The sequence below is a fragment of the Pseudogymnoascus verrucosus genome (genome assembly GCF_001662655.1).
Source record: "Pseudogymnoascus verrucosus strain UAMH 10579 unplaced genomic scaffold scaffold_6, whole genome shotgun sequence".
Lineage (NCBI taxonomy): Eukaryota > Fungi > Ascomycota > Leotiomycetes > Thelebolales > Thelebolaceae > Pseudogymnoascus > Pseudogymnoascus verrucosus.
This window is the reverse complement of record NW_017263657.1, coordinates 48,010-63,734: the sequence shown is the minus strand read 5'-3', so window position 1 is coordinate 63,734 and position 15,725 is coordinate 48,010. Positions and strand designations below refer to the sequence as shown.

Sequence of the window (15,725 nt, the reverse complement as noted above, 5' to 3'; positions counted from 1 at the left end):
CCAATTTTCTCGGCTCTTTTCCGCGCCGTTCCGCTTTCAGGGACCGTTTTTTATATTGACCTCCAAGACTTGCCAATTGTACCCATTCGACGGCTTCAAGATGCCAATTACTTTCACACGATGTGGAAGTGCTCTTCATCGGGTAGTGGCAAGGAGCGCGTACTCACCATGCGCTGCTCGCTCTTATAGCAACTATGTCTTCCAAGGTCCGACCCCCCATCCCCCATGAAATTTCCATTTCTTCATCCACCACACTCCACTGACACTCCTCCAGAGAATGACATTGTCCTCGTTCAGAAAAAAACCGACGCCTCCGCCAAGCAGATCCTCTCCAAGCCCCTACGGCCGGGGAGGCGCGTGAACACCACCACCGGCCACATCGATCATGAATCCATTATCGGGCTCTCTCCGCGCGCGGTCGTCGCGGCTGGGAAGGGGGAATACAGGATATATAAGCCTACGTTGGGAGAGTATACAAATTTGACGGCACGGATTGTCACGCCTGTAGGTGTCCTGCTCAAACCATATCTTCAAATATGGCAGCTAACACGAGTAAACAGGTCTATCCCGCAGACGCGAACCTAATAGTCTCCCTCCTCGACCTCAACCCCACCGTCCCCGACCCTTCCTCCTCGTCACCCTCTCCCCCACTCGAAATCTTCGAAGCAGGCACCGGCCACGGCGCACTTACCCTCCACCTCGCCCGCGCCATCCACGCCGCCAACCCAGCCCCACCTCCCATTCCCTCCCCCCCGCGTCCCGCCCCAGCGCCAGACTCTGAGGAAGGCACCTCCTCCGACTTAGTAGACGCCGAACACCAGGCTGCGGTCGACAAATGGGAAGCCTACAAACCCACCCGCCGCGCCGTGATAACCACCCTCGACGTGAGCGCCCGCCACAGCGCACACGCCAAGACCGTCGTTGCTGGTTGGCGAAAGGGGATGTACGCGCACTCTGTCGATTTCCACGTCGGTTCCATTCCGGAATATATCGCATCGCGTCTTGCTACCTCACCGGAGCCGTTCCTCGACCACACCATCTTAGACTTACCAGATTGCCATCTGTATCTTGAGACTATCTCGCAGGCGCTGAAGGAAGACGGCACGGTGCTGGTGTTTTGTCCGAGTATCACGCAGGTTATTGCGTGTGTTAAGCAGGCGAAGAAAGAGGTCTTGCCATTGGTTCTAGAGTCGACGTTGGAGATTGGTCAAGCGGCTGGAGTGGGGGGTCGGGTGTGGGATGTTAGAGCTGTGAGGGCCAGGTCGTTTGTTAGGGCTGAGGCGGAGAAGGTGGAGGGTGCTGAAGAGGCTGTCGAGAGTGGGACGGAGGGGAGTGAGGCAGCGGCAGAGACAATTGCTGAAACCACACCGAAAGAAGCTAAGCCTCTTAAACCCGAGGGTGATGGGTGGAACATGGTCTGCCGTCCTAAAGTGGGAGACAGGGTTGTGGGAGGCGGGTTTGTGGGCGTTTTCAGACGGGTTGTCAAGTAAGATGTTATAATTGTATGTATCAGATGTGAGGATAAGTGTATTATAGTTCTGTATATTAAAGCATCCAATTGTATGATTATCGAAGCATGGGATCAAGGACTCGGTTTATTAAGCCTTGCTAATTTGTTATATGATTATTACTGGGTTTGTAATTTCGTTTCTTCCTACTTTCATCTACACATCACATTATCACACGATCGCTTCTCATTCACATTTCTCCGTTCCAGAAACTACATTTTGCACGAAGGGTTTTGTATGAGCTTCCTGTCAACGCCGCTCTCTCCTTGTTGCCGCTACTCTTCTACCCACCGCCGCTCCCTTACTGTCACTGCCGCTCTCTTCTCACCCCGTTAGCTTTCTGTCATTAATTTGCCACCACCAACATGAACACAAGGATCCAATCATCCATACGTGCCACGGCTAATCATTCTCCTCATATCATCCCGATGCACACCAGTCCTCTCGTTCTGATGTGTCCCTTGCCGTTATATTGGCTCGTGGATTTGGCTAAATGGCTCTGTAAATTTATATTTGGGTTATGGGTAGGGTTATATATAGCCCAGCGCAGCCCTGGGTGCTGAGTTTGAAATATGAGAGTAAACTTGCGGATTAGGAGACCCCTGAAGCTATTCCTCCCCTAGATTTCCCACAACCACGCACGTCACGTCATGAACTCAGCCGATGCACAATTCAGACAAACAGCAAAAAATCACCGCACCATCCATCCTTCCATCACAGATCTCAAATCAACTCTTCGCTGCCTCCTCCTTCCCCTCCCCCGTCACCCCCCCCTCAACACCAACAGTAGACAACTGACTCCCAAACACCCTCCTCACCTCCAACTTCTCCACCTCCACCCCCTCAAGACACCTAACATTAATCGCCCAAACCCCCGTCCCCAACCTCGGTCTCCGGTACCCCAAAATCCCACACACGGGACAAATATAATCCCTCGCCACCATCGTATTAAAACGATACTCGATCAGTCCATGCGTCCCGTCCTCGAGACTCGCAGCGGTGGGAGTGATGGGGTGGAAATCGGCGTCGGGGATGCGTTGGATTAGGGCGCCCCGCCGGATGCAGATGCTGCAGTCGCAGCTGACGACGTCGGGGAGGGGGGAGGTGATGCTGAAGCGGATGTGGCCGCAGTGGCAGGTGCCGGTGTGGGTTTGGGGGGAGGAGGGGGGAGGTGGGGTGGACATGTTTGGTGGTTATGATGATAGGGTTTGATGAAGGTGGTGGGGAGGGTAGATGATTTATGTTGATGGGTGGAGTTTGGTGAGTGATATATAGGAAGTGAGTCATGAAGTAAGCATCCCGGGAAATAGGTAAGCTTTGAGGCTCAACTTAAACGGGCCGAACTGCCATGGTAACAGAAGTTATATGAGCCGGCTTGTGTTATCAGGAGACCAAGGAAATATCTCGTCATGACTGATTTCTAAGCTCCAACTAATTATAATCTCGGCCGTAATGGACGGGAATGGTTCCTCCTTCAGCTGTGGCTTTTCTTGCTATCACCGCTATCCCCGTAAATCGCCGATGAACCCATGTCTAATGCTGTTGCCGCCAGCGAAGACATATCAGTTGCCAGATAACCCGGAATACTTGACAAAGAAATCATGGAGACTAAGTCTGGCACAGCTCACGTTACCGACACCGAGGGGAGTATCACCACGCCTACTGCGTGTGGCAAGCCCGCCCTGTCACCGCCGCTCTCTTCTCATCGCCACTGCTCTCTTCTCACCACAACAATCTCGTCGTCACCAGCCTCTGCCATCATAAACGTGAGATCCCCTCTAGTTCCTCCATAACTACCCTTCGCCTTTGCTGTGATACCCTGATCCCCCATAATGCATTTGCGTGCAGAATCCATATCGACGTCAGACCTGGTCAAAGGACCCAGCAGGGACAACCCTGTACGAGACTCTCCACGCTCGCGATAACTTGTGCCATTTCTTCTCAACAAGGTGTGTTTAATTAGTTTGTAAAATCGAGACAAGAAATGAGTAGAAGAATATATACTCACCTTAATCATCAACAAATGACCCGTCCGATGGGGAAGTCATGTCTACGTTTGTGAGGACTAAGTGCCCGTAACTTCATAGGGAAGGAACGAAGGCCGTACCTTCTTCTCTCTGATATTGCCTTACATTATATGACGGCATGAGCGACCCTCATTTCTCCGTCCGTACTTTCCTATGTTCACGAGACATTGTATGAGATCTACACGAAACTTCATGAGGAAGGAGCCACGGCCGTACCTTCTTCTCTTTTGATATTGCCTTACATTCCAGAGTGGCAAGAGCGACTCTCACCCTTCCGTTCGTTCCTTCCTAGATTTCACAAGACGATGTATGAGATCTACCAGCAACTTCATAGGGAAAGAGCAATGGCCATGCCTTCCTCTCTTTGCTATTACTTTACACTCTAAGACGGCAAGAGCTAATCTCTTCCATCCATCCATTCGTTCCTTCCCAGATTTAGGCTACAAAACTATGAGGAGCAAGGGGATGTTAGTATCTGGTGTGGTTATCATCGTTGCCAATCACTCACCGACGCCATTTTCAGATTATCATATTTCCCTCACTATCTATCGCTCAGCGACGGCACACCGAGATCCAGCCTTGGGGCAGGCTCGCGCCTCATTCTCATAAAGATTGAGTGAAGCCTAACGCCTTTATGCCTCATCCTTGATGGCTTCTAGAAGCCTAATATCCTCGAGTCTCGTCCCCATGAAGCTTGAGTGAAGCCTGACATTCCCAGCCTTGTCCCGACAATTCCCTCTCAAAACTAACCTTACTCAAACCTCAAAGCCTAACTCACCCTCCCCGTCTCCCACGAGCCTTTTCCAAACCCAATCCACCCAAGCCTCACCCCAGAGCCTTCTCCAATCCCACCTCAAAATAGCCTCATCACACGATCCCCCCTCCCCCCAGCCTCAACCCCAGATGACATCCCAACACCCAACCCACCCCCGCCATCTCCAACGCTGACATCTCCCGCCTAACCCACTCAAGCCTCATCCAACGATCCCATCTCAGGCCTAACCCACTCAAGCTTCATCCCAACCCCCCCCCCTTCCCAAAGCCAGCTCCAGCCTCCACTCACAAGGCTCAACTCACCCCCTCTTCCCAAAAGCCAGCTCCAGCCTCAACCACCAAGGCTCTACCACCCCCCCAACCTGATCCCACAAGGCTGCCCCATCCCAAAATCCCCCTTCCTCGTTACCCGGGCGTTGGAAAAGGGGATCTAGGAATGGCCTGCATCCTGCGGCCGCTTCGGTGTTCGCAAAAGGGGGAGGGGGTGGTCTCTTGGCTGCGGCCTGGACGTTGGGGGTCGTTGGTCGTTGGTGGGATGTAGGTACGCACGCACCACCTTACTTACCTACCTTCGAGGCACCACCGCGTTGGAGGCAGGAGCACGGAATGTCATCGTTTCAGAGAGGAGTTGGGGAGGAGGATGGAGGGGAAGCTGCACAGCTCCCGATTTGCGTTTCATGTAGTGGGGGTGCTTGCTTGAGAGGGGGAGGGGAGGGGGTGTGACCAGAGGGTTGGTCGCGAGTAAGGGTCCTGTCCTAGAGAGGGGAGAGCGGGGGGAGAGAGCGGGATGTCTGCTTTGGCTTTGGCTTTGACTTTGGCCTTGATGGATCTCTCTCCGGAGCGGGATGTTGGATACCCTGTCCACCGCGATTCAAGGGCCTGCGCCACTGACGATGTCGTGCACTCACTCACTCGCCACATGTCTTCAGCCGGGCCGGTACTGGACGCGGAAGCGCGGGGGTACTTAGTGAGCTGTGGCTTGCGCGTCGTTTTCTCCACTGTCTCTCCACAGTCAGCTGTATCTGTGCCGTCGATGTGTTCGAGATACAGCGGGCATGTGAGATACAGTGAGCGTGAGAGTGAGAATGAGAGTGCTCGTATACGCGCGTAACGTAACTGTAGACGAACGCTGTAAACGAGCATACAGTAATGTACAAGCTGACTGAGGCCATCGTAGAGGTCAGTAGTCCTCCAGTAAACCCACCTTCACTCCCCATCCAGTCCATCCAGTCCATTCAGTACGAGATACGGCGGCATCAGTAGTACGCAGCTACAGCATCTCCCCACAGGTCACGTCGTCCTCCTCTCCCCGGCCCAGATCCCTCTCCCATCGCCCATCTCGTCCTCCCCCCGCGCCGTCACTTCCCGCAATTGGCTATATCGAGAGACATAACTTACCTATCAGCGTACTCACTCGAGGGATGCTGTGCGCACATCTTTCACCCCACCACCCCGCGCTCGCACCCTCAAGCCAAAGCCATCTATCACCCACCACCACCGACTCGACTCGATTTAACCCCGCACCAAACGCACCACACGGTCTCCCTTTCACCCCTCACCTACTCCCTCCCTCTCACCCAGCGGAGTCCAGCCAAAACAAATCCACTGAGCACACCACACCACAAACAACACAAGGTAGTTGCCCTGCACTGGTTGGCCTCACCTGCACGATCGATGTGACGACCCGCCTTGTCCCCGCCTCACCACCCCCCTGATTCGTCCGCGGACAAACCCACCCGCATCGCGGCGCGTAGCGTGTGTGCCACCATGCCAACCGCTGGTAGGACGGACGCGCAGGGTCGGTGGTTCGGCGCCTGCGTCTCACTGGTTCCCTCGTTGAGGGAGGCGCAGTAGCCGGGTTCTGGGTCGGCGTTTGGGTTGGTGGGATGGCACTGGGATGGGGGGCGAGGGGGGGGGAGTGGAGCATGCGGTTGTGAGGGGCGGGAAGAGGGGAGGAAGGGAGGGAGGAGGGTGGGATGGAAGGGAAGGGAAGGGGGAGGGTTTGACGATCGGTGGTGGGAGGGGTATGGGAAAGATACCCCTCTACCCCCTCGCCTTCAACTTCCGCATGGGGGTTGCCATGATTTACTACTACTTGGTATGTATGGATGCACGTTTTGAGGCCGTTTTGAGGCCATTAATGGTGGAGAGGCACGAGAGGGCAGGAGCGACTGACTGGCTGTTCTGTACTGGACTGTAGTATACTGTATCATGCTCTACTATACACATACGATACACACTCCTTTGCTCTCATGACGACGGATAGACACCCAGGTGGATACTTGTCTCTCCCGCCATCTCCCCTCCATCGGCGCAGAGGGTCTTTCTGGTCCTTTCCTTGTCAACTCCACCACTCACCACCTATTGATCACGTTAACTCTCCACTCCTCTCCACTCTCGTGCGCTGCGGCCGGTCCTGATGATCGATCATGCTGTCCCCCATACAGCACTTTAGGACTGTATCAGCTCGACTCAAGCCATCTCCATATCTCCAGCTTGTATCTGCACGGTACAGCATCATTGAAGTGGCCATTTCTCCATATTGAGCTCCATACTTGCTTCTCTCACAGACCCCTGAACGGCTATAATCTACAGTATGTGGATTATAGAGTAGCTATAGTGGACCCTCCCCTCTCCCCTTGCCCTCGGCTTCGTCGTCGCCATCCCCATCACCACCACCAGGGAACATACACCACCATCACCACCGCTATGGCTATCACGCTCCGCGCCAGTGCACACCTGCCATCTCCTGGTTGGCTCTGGCTGCGTCCGTGGCAATCCCATCACCTCCCAAGCGCGGGGTGACGACTGCGTGATGGCTGAGCGCGATTGCCACTCTCGGCCATGTCTTGTCTGGTCTTAGTCTGGTCTTGTCGTATCTCGACGTTTGCCTTCTCCTCCCTCGCTCGCCTCGAGCTATATGTTCCTGCATCGTGACACCGGACCTGGGTGTCCCGATCTGGCTGCCTGGTGTCCTCTTTTCCCACCACCCCTCATCCCTCCCCCCCGTCCTCCGTCCCCTCCCCCTCCCCGTTCCCGCTGCGGTCTATGTCTATCGCCGTTGGCGACAGGAGACAAGGGTTCAGCCACAGCGGCACTGTCCACTCTACTCGAGAGGTATGTGATGGGCGTAAGTACGGCGGCGTGGTAGGGGAGAGTGAGCCTTGCCTGAACTCGGTGATGGTGGGGGCAGGCTTCTTTGTAGTTCGAGTATACTGTAAATAGATTCACGCTCTGTAAGAAAGCAGCAGCCTCGTGCGGTATGTAACAAGAGTGAGGCGTTGGAATGTCAGATTTTTATATGATCAGCCTTGGGATCCCTAATATCTTACTTCCTTCGTATCTTGCCCCCAATCCCATCCCATCCCATTCCTCTCATCCTGCCAAACGAAGCGCCTCCTTCCGCCCTGAATCCGCCCGTCATCAATCATCAATCCTGTGCCCCCAATCCCCTCCCTTCCATCGACCTTCTTCCTTATTCCTTATTCCCCGTACGGCTCAGCGAACAAACGAACTGCGGCAGGCTCCCGGTTCCCCCTCGTGCCTTCCCTCCTCTCCCCTCCCACCCCACACTCTACCAGGGCGCTGCGCTTCACCTTCGTCGCAGATTTGGCCGAAGACGGACCACTTCGCATATCGCATTGAAAGGCTATACACTATTCAGGGCGTATCCGGTCAGGAATCGGACAGCAGCGCGGAATTGATCTCACGAGTCAATTGGCTACTTTCGTAACTCTTCTTGGTACTATACAGGCCGCATACAGACCATAATCGACCACATCGACCACATACAGGACCAAACCGGACCGTATACAGGCCTTCTAGAGGAACATCATCCGCTTGCCTGCGATTCGCCTCGTTCGTTAGACTGGTAGTTGGGTGCCAGTGCAGACCATCTGGAGCCAGTCCGAGGCCAGTCTAAACCAGTGGGCGACTACCTCACCGCCACGTCTGGGAAGCCCAGGTCGACTTACATTCGACTACATTTACTCTAACCTTTTCCTGTCAAATACTGTCAAGGGCTATCAAATAACGCGGGGGGGCCAACTCTTGGACGACCCGCTTTCTCGTCGTCTTGGGGACTATCACGACTATCCAGAATTAAGTGCTGCGTCTTGGTTGCTGCGTCTTGCGTCTTGCGTATACTCCATCCAGTACAATAATAGCAAAGCAAGCAGACCTGTGGATACCTGACCTTGGACCGACCTGACCTGACCCCATCCACAATCCACATCTGAGACCTGAGACCTCACGAACGACCCGGCCGCATCATCAACCTCGCCATCCTCCGCTTCTCCTGGTCACTCTACTATCTACTACTCCATTCTACCCCACTGCCACTGCACAGTGCCACTCCACAAGTGCCACTCTCTCATCCATTACCTTATACCTTACCTACCACAATAACAATAACAATAACAACACCTTCACCTTCACCAGCCATACAACAACCAACACCAACTGACTGACAAGATCAACCCTCACTGTTGCTATTCAATCTCACACCCTCACACACTCACACGCCTCTTCTCTTCTCTTCTCGTCCATTCCAGCAGGAGCGCCCTGTTTCTGCTTCATCATCGTTCCCTGGTGGTCCGTTTCACCCTGCTATACCGCCCCAATTCATCCGGAGCCCGCCAAACCACCGAACCAAACGACCATCAACACATCACCTCTTAGACTCATCATCACTCATTACGACGCATTCGCATCCCCATAGTCAGCTTTATACGGTGATTCCTCATCGCCACCGCCGCCCGTTCTAGCGAAAATCTTCCGCCTTCGCCTTCGTTCCTGGTCTAATCGCTCACTAAGTCCCTAATCTCTCTTCCAATTGGCCCTTCGCCCTTCCGATAGCTTACCAAGCAACCCTTCCGTCGCTCTCCCCGACCGAATCTGTCACTTTACAAACGCCCGCCCTGGCCCGAACCGTTGAGTGACGTTCATTCAGGGACTCACTCTCTAGCATCGACTTCGCAGCCAGTCTGTTTGCCTCCCATATAAGTGCTCTCTCTTGCCACTTCATTGATCTTTGTACTCCTTCACTTCAACAACACCTCTACACCTACACACGACCATCCCTATAACCACCATCTCAACTATCTCCGTCGACATATACGATACCGCCACCCTTCGATAAGTCTCCCAACCCCTCCGGACTACACCGATCGATACCCCCACCTGCGATGAGATAGCGAAGACAGGCTGCCCGATTCCGAGCACAACTACAACAACACACATTCGATGTCTCTCCCTCTCCCCCCAGATCCCTACAAGGCCCTCGGCGTAGCCAAGGATGCCGCCATCTCAGAGGTCAAGAGCGCCTACAGGAAACTCGTGCTCAAGTGCCATCCGGATAAGGTTCAGGACCCGACCCTGAAGGCCCAGAAGCAAGATGAGTTCCAGAAGGTACAACAGGCCTACGAGCTCCTCACCGATGACAACAAACGCACCGAATACGATGAGAAGATAAAGATGTTCGCTTTCCGGGATACACTAAGGTCGCAGGTACCCAAGAGCACCCCGCAGAGCGCGAGATCGTCACCGCAAACCCATAACCCCCCTGTGTTCGATTACGAGGTCAGGACAGCAGAGCCGAGATCGTCGAGGTTTAAGACTTCAAGGGCGCCATCACCCGTGAGGGTGTATGCGAGGCCTTCATCGTACGAAGAGGTCTCTCCACCGAGGGTGCACGACATGGGATCCAGGTCCGCGAGGAAAGCGGCGAGCTACGAGGACCGGAAGACGCCCTCGAGGGAAGATGAGAGGCACCAAAGACTCGGCGAGGAGCGTGAGCGCCAGCGCCGAGAGAAGGACCTCAACAAGAAGAACCTGAGCGCGTCGAAGAAGTCCCGTGACAAGGAGCGCAGGAAGGGCGTCGAGGAGAAGACGAGCAGCCGCCGCACGCCCTTCATCGTTGACGAAGACGACTCCGACGAATACCGGTCACCGCGCTCCGAGCGTCGCTCGAGCAAAAGGTCCGACGACAAGATCCACGTCACCATGAAGGGCGGCGAGACCAACGAGTTCACTATCTCCGAGCGTACACGCAAGCTCCAACATAGCAGTGAGACTGCCGCGCAGTATATACTGAAGTCGAAGTCGAAGGGCAAGAGCCCCGAGACTGAGTTCCGTCCCCCAACCATGCGGCGCTCAGAGACTTACCACGCTCCGCCGTACGCCACGCGTTACCCAGCTCCGCCCCCACAGACCTACATCGATGCCGACTCGGACGACGAACCCCGCCGCTCCTCTGCCCGCCCTCGCTCTCGCCGACCTTCTGACGCTCTTCCCCCACGCATTCCCCCAGGAAACGAGCCCTACATCATTACCGCCGACCCCTCTTCCCGCAAACCTTCTCTCCAGTCTCACTCCTCGGCGCCTCCCCTCGTTGCCGAACCACGCCGCAAGGAACCCCAGCGCGCCCAAACAATACAATCGGACTACCCTCGCCGCTCATCTGCTTCGACCGTGCCCCCACCACCCCTCCCACGCGCCTCGACTTTCAACAACGGCGAGAAACCTCGACCACATCGCCTCCAAACCGAATACTATCCCCCCTCCTCCTCCTCCTCCGACTCGGATTCTGACGGCCACGTCCGCTACGCCAGCCCGTCGCGGGCCCCACGCACTAGCCCCCCCATCCAGACCGGCACCCAAAAGCGATACGTCATCGAAAAGTCCCGCGCAGTCCCTATCGCCCGCTCCTCGCACCGCAAGGTTCTCCGCGACGACTCCTTCGTATCGGGACGCGACCGCAGCGAAAGCCCCCGCGGCACTCCCGCCCGCGTTCCCGACCGCCCACCCGTCACCCGCTCCAGCACATCATCGGCCCGCGCTAGCTCCTCCGTCCGGACCAGCTCCCGCACCACGCCGACCACCTACTACGCATCCCCCACCGACGACGCGCCGCCGAGATCAAAGCGTGACGTCCCGAGGGGTGTGCAGCAGCAGTCCAGCCCTGGCGGCGGATCGTTCTTTGGCGAGGTCAAGTACGCGCCGGCGTTTCGCCCGGAGGATGTCACTTATGGCGATTATTATCGCCCCGGACAGACCACGGATTACTATCCGCAGTCCCGACGGGGAGAAGCTGCTGCTGCGTATGCGTAGGAGCTGGCTTCTTTCCTGGGTCTTCTTCTGCCGAGTTGGGATCTGATGATCTCGCTGGCGGGGATGGCCTGTCGAGTCCACAAAGTGAGAGACCGAGCATTTGATCTTTCGCACCATTTTTGTTTTTTATCGATCTCTTCGATTCAAACCCATGTATATCCAACAAATAACGCAGTAACGACCGAAACCTCTACTACTTTTTTTATTACTACTATTTATTGTTCCTCCATGTTTTTGTCACTTGTTGTTTTTTATCTATTCATTCGAGCATTTTCACGACGAGCAAACAGGCAGCAGCGGCGGGCGGCACAGGACAGCGCAGCACAGCACACACACACTGGGAACGGACACGGGACAGGAGGTATGGGATGGGCGGAGAGGGCCACAGCGCGGCATTTTCTCTCGCTTTTGTTTTGCATTTGACGGATGGATGGGTGAGCGGGATGGTGGGTGGGAAGGCGTTTGGATTGGATTGGACCAGATCGGTACCCTTCCGTTTGATGAACTTATTAACGGCCGTTTTTTGCGTCGTATTGATGAGTTTTTTCGACTTGTTTTTGTAGTTACCTCTTTTTTTTTTGCCGTTTACTGGTGGAGGTTGAGAGGAGGGGAGGAGATGAGAAGTAGGTAGAGGATGGAGAGGAGAGGAGAGGTGGTTGGTGGTGGAGGGTAGAGAGAGAGAGAAGTGAGTGGATTGGATTGGACTTGACCGAACTGGACTGGATGAGATCGAGATAGGACAGACAGAGAGGAGGCTGCTTCGCGGCGCACCACGAGATCCATGAACATACATATATGATAACAGTACCTGACTTCTATGCTCTTCTGCTTTGGTTGTCGTGTCTTGTGTCCATGATGTTCTCGTAATCCTCCTACCTGAGCTGATCTTTTGTTCGAGTCGAGTCTGAGGAAGGATGTCTGTTGGTGTTGGGGTGGGTGGCTCTGTATAGTAGTGTATGTAAGCGTCTGGTGGTGTACTATAACTGTATGAATACAGCATAATAATATTAACTTGTCCATTTCTCTCTCGAATTCTGTAGTAATTTTGGCTGGTGATCAAAAAAATTATGAGAACTCGTCCATGTTCGAAAATAATGAGACGATGTCTTTCTACTCCTACACCACATAAACAATATCACGCATCTATAGCCCCTCGCTCATATTATACTGAAGGTTTATGCTTAATATTTTAGAATGTGGCCTTTTTACCCAACCCCCCTTACCACCTTGACATGCCCGCCTGACGCACATCCCATCAAGCCCAATCCCTTCAAAACGCTCAATGCAACATCCAATCCTTCCTTCCTTCCTTCACACTCACTCTACCTCGGCTCCGACCAATCCACCTGCTCCACCAAACTCCCCAACGCAGGCGTAGCATACGAAATCTTTAGCCTCAATCGCAACGGCTAAAAACAATCGTTAGTATTGAACTCCTCCACATTACCAAACAGAAAGATGCAAGACTCACCCCTTTACTCCCCGTAATCCGCATACTCTGAGTCGCCTCCTGCCCCGGCCCCAACTCCTGGCTCGTAATCGCATTCAGCGCCAGCTTCTGCGTCTTCGGCACCGCAGCCTGCAGTCCAACGGCAGACTTGCTATCCGTGAACGACGCATTCGCGAAGCGCGCGGTCACTAGCACCACGCCCTCTGCGTTGCGCTGCACTTGCAGCGTCACGTTGAGGTCGTTCTTGGAGTAGCACGGCAGAACGCCGGCGGGTTGTGGCGATGGTGCGGTGGGGGCGGGAGACATGCTCGAGAACATGTCGGGGGTGTTTTGGACGATGGGTGATGTCGCGCCGGAGGGGCCGAAGAGGTTCATGATGTCGTTGACATTGCTGCCGGACTTAGCGGACGGCGCAGGCGAGGTAGTCCCGCCGAGGATATCAGCAAGGAGATCGGTGTTCTGCTGGCCGCCCATCGCGGCGCCGAGATCAGCCTGCGGCGCACCACTGTCGTCGCCCATGAGGTCGAAGAGCAGGTCCTCGCTGGCGTTCTTCTTGGCGGGCGCAGTGCGGCGGTTAGCAGCAGCCGCGCTCTTCTTGGGCTTCTTGGTTGCCTCGCCGAGAACGCGCGACTCCTCCTTAATCTGTGGCGGAGGCATCTTCTCAAGCACACCGCGACGGATGGCGTCGTGCGCGAAGAGATTACCGTACTCGACGGCACGCTGCTGGACCTCGACGTCGAGACTGCGAGAGTGGCCCGCGAGGATGCGGCGGATCCTGTCGATCTGGGCGGCATCAGTGAAGCGCGTTGAGAGTTTCATGAGGGCCGTGATGATGTATTCGTTTGCGGATTGGGTGGCGTAGCTGCTGTTGAGGATGGTTGAGAAGAGGTCGATCACCTCGCTCTCCTTGACTTCTTGGACTAGCTCGACCTCCTCGTAGTTTCCGCCCTTCAGAAGAAGATCGGCGAATTCGCCAATGCACCATGCTCCTCCTAATGTGAGGCCCTCTTGGGTGATGTCTTTCCTTAGCGCGGTGTATAGCTTCTGTACAACGTATTGCTGCAGGTCTGGGGTGGTTGCAACGAGTCGGATGAACGAGGACAGGATCTGCTCCTTGACATAGTTTCCGGCGAGCGAGAGAACACGAAGCATCGTATCCACGTGCCACCTCTTCGACGGCGAGAACCTATCCGCAGCGATTCCAATCTGACTGGTCATGATCGGCTTGAACTCGTTGTCTGCAACCTCCAAGAAAGCGAGCAGTTCCCTAATAAGAACCCTCACGTTGCTCTCGTTGATAAGCGTGAAACTCAAATCGAGAGCTCGCCTTCTAATACTAATATCGGGATCACGCAAACACTCCAAAATGGTGTTGCGATGCCTTTGGACGGCATTGGGCTCAATCGCTACGACCTTAATAAGAGTATTGAGTGCCACATAACGGATGTTGTTGTCCCTATTCGCCAAAAACTTTCCGAGGATATTGACACCAAGGACACGAAGTCCGGAGTCGGCCTCAATATCGAGAATAGTTAAAACGGCTTCATAGAGGATAGAGTTTCCAACGTTCTTTGTAGAATCGGTGTTGGTTGCGACTTGTGCCAGAATGTCGTTGATATGCTCGCTCGTCTGCACATCGCCGTGTCCCAGAACCCTCAGGAGCTGTAAAATCTTAACTTGTAGGAAGGGGTCGGTGATGCCTGTAACGTCGTGCTCAGGGGAGTATCCAGAGCTGGCCAGTCCCTTCAAAGTCCGCACCAGTTGTCCACTCAGCGGTCGGAACTTCTCAACGATTCCCTCCTCACCGCCCTCGGCCTCATCAGCCTCACAAAGGCTAGTAACCAAGGTCAAGCCGCACAGCAAGACGCCGTGGTTGCGGTCTGACAGGAGGTTGGCAGCTTTATCAACGAAATGTTCTTGTAAATCGGGTACTTTTCGGCAAATCCGCATTGCGCATAGGGCCGCTTTCCTCCGAATATATGGGTTCGCTGTTGAAATGAGGGTCTCGATCTCGGGGAATAAATCTCTCGACATCTCGACCGAGGCAATATTTCCGAGTGTGCACAGAGCCAGCCCAACGACGTATTGGTTCGAGTGGTTCAGGTCGTTCTTCAAAGAGTTTGTGACGAGCGTCAGAACCTCCTGGTTCTCATCCAAAAGCAACATCGTTCCCAGGTATCCCAATCGTTTATCCGCGAATCGAGGGGAGGCCAGCAGTTTGAGACATTCGATCTGTCCGAAATGCGTCCGTTCGCCGAGGGTAAAGAGGTATAATAATTTGGCTACATTGTTCCTTCTGTATGATAATTTGAGTCAGCTCCCATCCCTATGGAGGCTTATCAAGAGCCAACGAACCGAACATTGTGGTCTCCGCTTTCCTCCCTGAAGCTCGCGCGGATAGCTGCACTCTCCTTCTGAACCACGGCACGCTCGTCGGCGATTGTTTTCGATGCGCGAACGTTCCGGATGAACTGCTTCACTGGGTACTGGTCAGCTTCAACCTCAGGACCGAGGGGCAACTTGTTGCCTACAAGAACTCATCCTGGCTTGTTAAGACCCCGGTCTGGGGCGTAAGTCAGTTCTCCTCTAGCAGATAAGGTCCAGGTCGTCTTCGCCGTGTTGATTAAACTATCATTTGTAAATAGAAAGGCCGTAAAATGCGTATATAGTGAGGTTTCCCTGGGCGATCATAGGGAGCAACACCTTTCGCTTGTGCGGGATGGACCACAGCGAAACATTGGGGTTGCATACTAAAATCAGCAGCCAATTAGAGACACCCACCCAATTGGTGAGGCTCGGAGGTTGTGGCTCAACAATGCCGACGCGCCACATACGCCACTTGTCAGAGGATACCGA

At 54.5% G+C, this 15,725-nt stretch overlaps 5 protein-coding genes across 5 annotated transcripts; 2 read left to right on the top strand and 3 right to left on the bottom strand.

Annotated features, from left to right (window-relative positions):
* The first annotated feature begins 71 nt into the window (after positions 1 to 71).
* VE01_01992 (uncharacterized protein) lies at positions 72 to 1,581 on the top strand. The gene is made up of 3 exons (XM_018271506.2): positions 72 to 206; positions 275 to 504; positions 561 to 1,581. Exons 1-3 carry the CDS (start codon positions 101 to 103, stop codon positions 1,488 to 1,490), a joined length of 1,266 nt encoding a protein of 421 aa, XP_018133596.1. The 5' UTR covers positions 72 to 100; the 3' UTR covers positions 1,491 to 1,581.
* VE01_01991 (uncharacterized protein) lies at positions 1,504 to 2,957 on the bottom strand. The gene has a single exon (XM_059463405.1). The coding sequence runs from the start codon at positions 2,690 to 2,692 to the stop codon at positions 2,237 to 2,239; it is 456 nt and encodes a 151-aa protein (XP_059319982.1). The 5' UTR covers positions 2,693 to 2,957; the 3' UTR covers positions 1,504 to 2,236.
* On the bottom strand, positions 2,958 to 3,572 carry VE01_10745 (uncharacterized protein). The gene has a single exon (XM_059464197.1). It carries the CDS (start codon positions 3,523 to 3,525, stop codon positions 3,211 to 3,213), a length of 315 nt encoding a protein of 104 aa, XP_059320180.1. The 5' UTR covers positions 3,526 to 3,572; the 3' UTR covers positions 2,958 to 3,210.
* A 4,000-nt stretch (positions 3,573 to 7,572) lies between these two features.
* VE01_01990 (uncharacterized protein) lies at positions 7,573 to 11,865 on the top strand. Its single transcript, XM_018271504.2, has one exon. It carries the CDS (start codon positions 9,554 to 9,556, stop codon positions 11,417 to 11,419), a length of 1,866 nt encoding a protein of 621 aa, XP_018133594.1. The 5' UTR covers positions 7,573 to 9,553; the 3' UTR covers positions 11,420 to 11,865.
* A 522-nt stretch (positions 11,866 to 12,387) lies between these two features.
* APL4 (clathrin associated protein complex large subunit) lies at positions 12,388 to 15,590 on the bottom strand. The gene is made up of 4 exons (XM_018271503.2): positions 15,401 to 15,590; positions 15,225 to 15,348; positions 12,891 to 15,165; positions 12,388 to 12,828 (listed from the first exon to the last, which is right to left on the bottom strand). Exons 1-4 carry the CDS (start codon positions 15,408 to 15,410, stop codon positions 12,742 to 12,744), a joined length of 2,496 nt encoding a protein of 831 aa, XP_018133461.1. The 5' UTR covers positions 15,411 to 15,590; the 3' UTR covers positions 12,388 to 12,741.
* Between the last annotated feature and the right edge of the window lie 135 nt (positions 15,591 to 15,725).